At 35.5% G+C, this 6,500-nt stretch overlaps 1 protein-coding gene across 1 annotated transcript; it reads left to right on the top strand.

Moving 5' to 3' along the window:
- The first annotated feature begins 702 nt into the window (after positions 1-702).
- On the top strand, positions 703-6,500 carry LOC107559855 (SRSF protein kinase 3-like). The gene is made up of 12 exons (XM_016243866.1): positions 703-715; positions 2,074-2,177; positions 2,434-2,542; positions 2,648-2,735; positions 2,828-2,915; positions 4,083-4,189; positions 4,293-4,458; positions 4,553-4,626; positions 4,772-4,879; positions 5,672-5,741; positions 5,823-5,915; positions 6,089-6,500. The coding sequence occupies exons 2-12, from the start codon at positions 2,087-2,089 to the stop codon at positions 6,271-6,273; spliced, it is 1,179 nt and encodes a 392-aa protein (XP_016099352.1). The 5' UTR covers positions 703-715; positions 2,074-2,086; the 3' UTR covers positions 6,274-6,500.

Raw genomic sequence — 6,500 nt, 5'->3', positions numbered from 1 at the left:
ATATCTCTCAACTGAGAGAGAGAGAGAGGTGGATCATAATATCATTTATGCAAAATGAACCACTACAACAATAATAAACACTTGACAAATGATATTCATCTGATTTTCACAGTAAAATTAGCACCCCTTTATGATTGAATTCAGGGGTGTTTCTAGCCTTTCAACAGTAACAGGCAACCCATAAAAAAAAAATGTGGCCATATTTTCTTATTCTTTTTTTTTAATTTATTTTTTTATACTCTTTTGGTTATAAATCATCTTTACCTGCAGTACAGAGTCATTCACAAGCTGCACATGCAATAAAGAGCTGCTTCATCATTTGAAAACAATAGAAGACATTTGCTAGGTTTGTTTCCTACAATTAATTATAGGTAACTATCCACCTCACCCAGAGCTTTAAAAAAAAAAAAAAAATATCCCAATATTTTTTCAGTGTGAGAACCCACTGCAAGCGATCCAGTGCATGTGTGAACTGTCATAATTAATAAACAATTTCAGTCCGTTTTACAAACCTGTTTGACCGATTTGTAAATCTGACATTAATAGTTCTGAAACTGTTCTCTGGCATCCTAAATTTATATGACTTTCTTCTTTCAGATGAATACAATTACCCCCCCCCCCCCAATCATAAAGTCAGGATGAGCATCTAGAAGCAGCTCCAGACCTCTGATGAAATCATGCAAACAAACACAAAGGACATGATCTGCACCAAATCGTGAGTACAACACACCTCTTTACTCTGCATGCTTCTATGTATATTTTACTATAAAGGTTTTCACCAAAAATATTTAAAATGTGCTTCTGCTGTTGGATTGTTGTGATTGGGTCAGAGATTCTGTTTGTGGCCTTTGGTAGCCATATAATAATATCTTTCAATTCTTCTATAAAAAGTTGAAATGACAGAGTTTGACTGCGGTTGTATGACAGTAAACACTGGTCTTCAGGACATGGATACTGTACTGCCCAATTGGTGTTGGCAGAAGTTAATCCTTATATAATGAAAATGTCTGCTTTATATTTAGATGAGTTATGTTGTTTTATATATAGTATGTGCTTTATTGGTCTATAGCAGACTTCTGGTCATGTACCTCTTTTTTGATCCTTTAAGAACATCCACCTAATTGACATTTCTTTGAGATTTAGTTTAAGTACTTTTAGTTTAAGATACATCACAATAATTATAATTTTAGAATTAATGAATTAGTTAGTATGTTGTTGCATGTGTTAATATGCAGACTTGGAATTTCAATTCAAACACTAATATTTTCTGTATAATGTAAAATACTCTATTATAAATGATATATATATTTTAATGCATTTAATAATATGTTATGAAAACAATATAATGTGTCAATTGTAGTCTAGTCCATCTTAAAAACTTTCCCTGTCTGTCTGGAAGCACTTGGTTACATATCAATCCTGCTTAAAATCAGAAATTATAAATACATAATGTAAGAAAAAAGTACTGATTTAAAATCAATTCTATATTTTTAGTGGTGAAGTGATGGTATCAGGTGGAATTACCATGGTAATGATTTATACTCTGGTACTGAGTACCATAGTCATACAATGGTATTACCATGGTACTTTTTTGCATGTGTCAGTAAAATTTATTTCACTAGCAATCAAGCTAAAATTGAACAGTGAGTTTGACTGTGGGAATATGCCCTCATGTTGCCCTCCAAGGTCTTATGTGACATGAGTGACAGACAGACAGTGCCATGATATATTTTCAGGTCACGGTTCAGAGCCTGCTGTAAACTCCCACAGCAGCGGGTGTTGAGATCTAAATGCGGTACTGGCTTATCTGACTCTTGGTGAGCCAAATGTGTCAGGATAGAAGAGCTGCGCTTCCACCTCTACCGGACGTTTATGGTTGTCTAAGAATACACAGCACAGATTTAGTCTTTTGTATATGCTCCATTACATCAGCAACCACTGAATTATTTATGCAAAGATTTATTACTCTCATGATACTTTATGCATCATATATGTGTGATTATGCATGAATATATGAATAGTCAGATATCACTTTTAAATTATAATATACGCAAGTGGTGGGTTCTAATGCAGGTCTCATGTAGTTATGGACTCTAAGCTGAAAACACTGAGGAATTTTGAACATCTTGAATCTGATTACACAGAGGAACATGAAGATCCAAGAGATTACTGCTACGGTGAGCCCCTTTAAATCTGTAATCAAATTAAAGAGACTGAAGAGCCATGTAGTCAATAAGGTCATTAGTACAATATAGTGATTCCATAGAAAGCCCTTTTCTGGTTCCCCAGAAAACCTCCAGTGAACAGTTCTTAAAATAACCCCTTTTCCCATAGTGTAAAGAACACAAAGAACCTTTGTGCAATAAAATGTTTCCATGGATATTAAAGGTTCTTCATGGCCAATTAAGAACCTTTGTTTTTCTCTCTCTATAGGTGGGTATCACCCAGTGCAGGTGGGCGATGTGTTTAATAAGAGATACAAGGTTCTGTCAAAGCTGGGTTGGGGTTATTTCTCTACTGTATGGCTCTGCATTGACCTCAGGTACTGAAACTTTGTGTTTTATGGGTTGCCTTGCATGTGTAAATGTGTGTATTGAAGTGTGCATGTGTGTTTAAAAGTTCTCAAGTGTCCGTTGTGGTTTTGCAGGTCAGGCAGGCATGTGGCAGTGAAGGTGTTGAAGAGCGGAGCTGGATTCACTCAGGCTGGCCAAGATGAACTGACATTACTGCGATGTGTGAGTGTCTCTCGCTCTCTCTCTCCCTGGTTCTTTGTCTCTCTTGCATTGTGTGTTTGTACATAAATCTCAAAAGTTTTCCCTCTCTCCAGGCTACTGGTCCCACAGCCCGTAACCCTCTCAAAGGACGTATTGTGCAGTTACTGGATGAGTTTAAGATAGCTGGTGTGAACGGCATTCGTATCCTTTCATAATATCATTTATGCAAAATGAACCACTACAACAATAATAAACACTTGACAAATGATATTCATCTGATTTTCACAGTAAAATTAGCACCCCTTTATGATTGAATTCAGGGGTGTTTCTAGCCTTTCAACAGTAACAGGCAACCCATAAAAAAAAATGTGGCCATATTTTCTTATTCTTTTTTATTTATTTATTTTTTTATACTCTTTTGGTTATAAATCATCTTTACCTGCAGTACAGAGTCATTCACAAACTGCACATGCAATAAAGAGCTGCTTCATCATTTGAAAACAATAGAAGACATTTGCTAGGTTTGTTTCCTACAATTAATTATAGGTAATTATCCACCTCACCCAGAGCTTTAAAAAAAAAAAAAAAATATCCCAATATTTTTTTCAGTGTGAGAACCCACTGTCATAATTAATAAAACAATTTCAGTCCGTTTCACAAACCTGTTTGACCGATTTGTAAATCTGACATTAATAGTTCTGAAACTGTTCTCTGGCATCCTAAATTTATATGACTTTCTTCTTTCAGATGAATACAATCTAACTAACGTTAAAAAAGTGAAATCGCAATCAACCACCCCTTTAATAGAACTCCCATTGTATTCATCTGAAAGAATAAAGTCATAAACCTAGGATGGCTTGAGGGTGAGTAAATCATGGGGTAATTTTCATTTTTGGGTGAACTATCCCTTTAAGACTGTCACTTGCTGCCACCTACTGACATAATGCTGAGTCACTAAAAATCCCCAACACACTAATAAGTATTCTAGGTGGACCTTCATTTGCAGAATTTCAGCCAAAATTTGTAGGCAAAAAAGGTATGTCAATAGCTTAGCGATGTATTAAGCCCTGCTAACAAAGCCCTTTGAAATCAAGCAGCTTGAACCTGAGTGAAATTTGAGCTTGAACCATATAAAATTACTGGATTTCAACAGTTTATAATAACAAGAAATGTGACTGCATGTGGAACGCTACAGTTTAAAAGTCCCATATTTTCAAATTCAAAGACAAACTAACTGTTGTATAAAATTCTCAACATTTCAGATCTGTTCTGTGGGAAATTTGGGGTATACTTTTATGGTATTTTAGTCTTTATATAATACAGAAATACATATTGAGAGTTGTTAGTTGATTCTTGACCACTATGTAGATATTTGTCTGGTGTTGGAGCTGCTGGGACCAGACTTGCACTGTTGGCAAGTGTGTTTTGGGAATCCAGGTCTCTCTCTCACCGGTGTCAAACAGGTCATCACTCAGGTGAGACACTTCTAATGTGTGTAAAGTTTCATGTAGACCTGGTGTCTAAAAAAGAAAGACCGTATAAATCAGCACAAGACCTGAAAAACTGTATCTGTCTCAGGTGCTTGAAGGTCTGGAGTATCTTCACAGCCACTGCAAGATCATTCACACAGACATCAAGCCTGAGAACATCCTGCTGTGTCTCACACAGTCCTCATCTCATCCTCCAGGGGGCGCGAAACAAACTTACACTTCAGCCATTAAAACCACAATCCTCCAGGATCCCGGTAGGAAAATAATTAAATGTGAATGAAGTAAATCATTACATTGTATCACTGTAATATATGTAGCATTAATTAATCATCTACTACTTTTACACAGAAGCAGCTGCAAAGCCTGGAAACTTGGATAATATCACAGTGAAAATTGCAGATCTTGGCAGCTCATGTTGGGTGGTGCGACACATTCAGTGAATTCATATAATGCTTTCCTCAATGTCAAAGAATGCACAGCATGCTCTTGTGGAAGCATATGGATCAATGAAATCACTTGATGTCTATACCTGATTAGATTACTTAACCTCTTTTCTTGTTGTTATAGTACAAACACTTTTGTCAAGAGATCCAGACCAGACAGTATCGCTCTCTGGAGGTTCTTCTAGGCTCTGAATATGGTCCTCCAGCTGACATCTGGAGTGTGGCCTGCTTGGTGAGTCTACAGCTGTCGACAGTGTTTGACGAAATAGAGCCATCCTACTAGAAAATTTAGTCTAGTCTACTGTTTAGCACATGACTGGATTACTTGGATTACTTAATTGTAAGCAGGCATTGATCTTGTTGTTTGTAGTTTTAAGCCATATTTATTGGGGGAAAAAAGTTAATTGTTTAAAACATTTGCTTCAGTTTTGATGCATTAGAATGATAAAATATATAAAAACTATATTTTATTAAATAAATATATTAAAGGAGGAGAAACAATAATGTACAGTATGTGGAAAATAATGTGTTTTTTTTACTTTAAACCGCATAAACACATTTCATTACACCAAATACACAAAATAATGTTCTTTTTAACAGCATCATATTACCCCTTTAATATAAATCTAAGTTTATCATTAATATAAATGTATTTTTATAATTTTATATGTATTATTAATCATTTCTTTTCAGAGCTGAGTAGATTATACAAATTACAGATTACTTTATGAAAACTGTAGTTTGTAACAATCTAGGTTACTCATTTTTAGGTAACATAATCTGGCTACTTTTTTTAGATAATTTTTACGAATTCAGAAGCATGGTTTGCAAATCTATTTACACAACATTTGTGAGTATAGTCAAAGCATGACGGTAGGATTTTTAGGAAGGTAAATTTAAAAGAGAAAAAAATAATAATTTACTAATTATGTAATCTTTTTTAAATCTGATCATGTAATCCCAATTACATGTAATCAGTTACTACCCAACACTGTTTCTTATTATCTGTATTATTTTTCAATAGGCATTTGAGCTTGTTACTGGTGATTCCTTATTTGAACCCAAAGCAGGGCATAATTTCTCCTTAGAGGAAGGTAAACTATTTAATAGCCATCAACAATATTTTTAATAGAGAAGTGTAGATTTGTGGGGTTCACCATTTCTATTATTTTTAGACCACCTGGCTCATATTATTGAGCTCCTGGGTAAGATCCCAGTGTCAGTGGCTCTGTCTGGGAAATATTCCTATCAGTATTTCAACCGCAAAGGTAAGTACAATATTAGATTTGTCTTTCCTTATTCATCTTGGTGTGGAGACAGGTCAAATTCATAATTTTAGTGCAAGAAAGATGTGTATGTTTACCAAAGTAAAATTAATGTTATTCTCCAAAAGAATTCTTGCAGTGGTTTCATTGCTTTAACTACGTTTGTTGTTGCACAGGTGACCTGCGGCGAATAGCTGTCCTCCGTGTATGGGGGCTGTACGAAGTGCTGGTAGAGAAATATCACTTTCTCCTCAGAGAGGCCTCACTTTTCTCTGATTTCCTGTTACAGATGTTGGACTTCCTGCCAGAACGGAGGGCAACAGCAGCTCAGTGTCTCAAACATCCCTGGCTAAAGCTGTAACCCTCTCTGGCTTTTTTTACTTGAATAAGTTTCTGTTCATGTCTGTTTTGAGTGTGTCGAATGAAAAGGCCATGGCTCCAAACTGTTTTTTTTCTAAATGGGACTGTTCCAAATCTGTAAGACTTTCTTTCCTCTGTGGAAAACGCAAACAAGATACTTTGATAAATGTCTCTGTATTGAGGGTCAATGGGGTCCAATGTTTTTTGGGCACAACATTCTTCAAAATA

Source organism: Sinocyclocheilus grahami, unplaced genomic scaffold (genome assembly GCF_001515645.1).
Source record: "Sinocyclocheilus grahami isolate Dianchi unplaced genomic scaffold, SAMN03320097.WGS_v1.1 scaffold703.1, whole genome shotgun sequence".
NCBI lineage: Eukaryota > Metazoa > Chordata > Actinopteri > Cypriniformes > Cyprinidae > Sinocyclocheilus > Sinocyclocheilus grahami.
The sequence above is the reverse complement of the archived record's forward strand: the minus strand, read 5'-3'. Positions and strand labels throughout refer to the sequence as shown.

Excerpts from the sequence above, each read along its gene's own strand:
- LOC107559855 (XM_016243866.1), top strand. The coding sequence starts at position 2,087 with ATGGACTCTAAGCTGAAAACACTGAGGAATTTTGAACATCTTGAATCT. Across the intron at positions 4,459-4,552 it reads CACAATCCTCCAGGATCCCG|AAGCAGCTGCAAAGCCTGGA; the intron begins GTAGGAAAATAA and ends ACTTTTACACAG. Across the intron at positions 5,916-6,088 it reads TCAGTATTTCAACCGCAAAG|GTGACCTGCGGCGAATAGCT; the intron begins GTAAGTACAATA and ends GTTGTTGCACAG.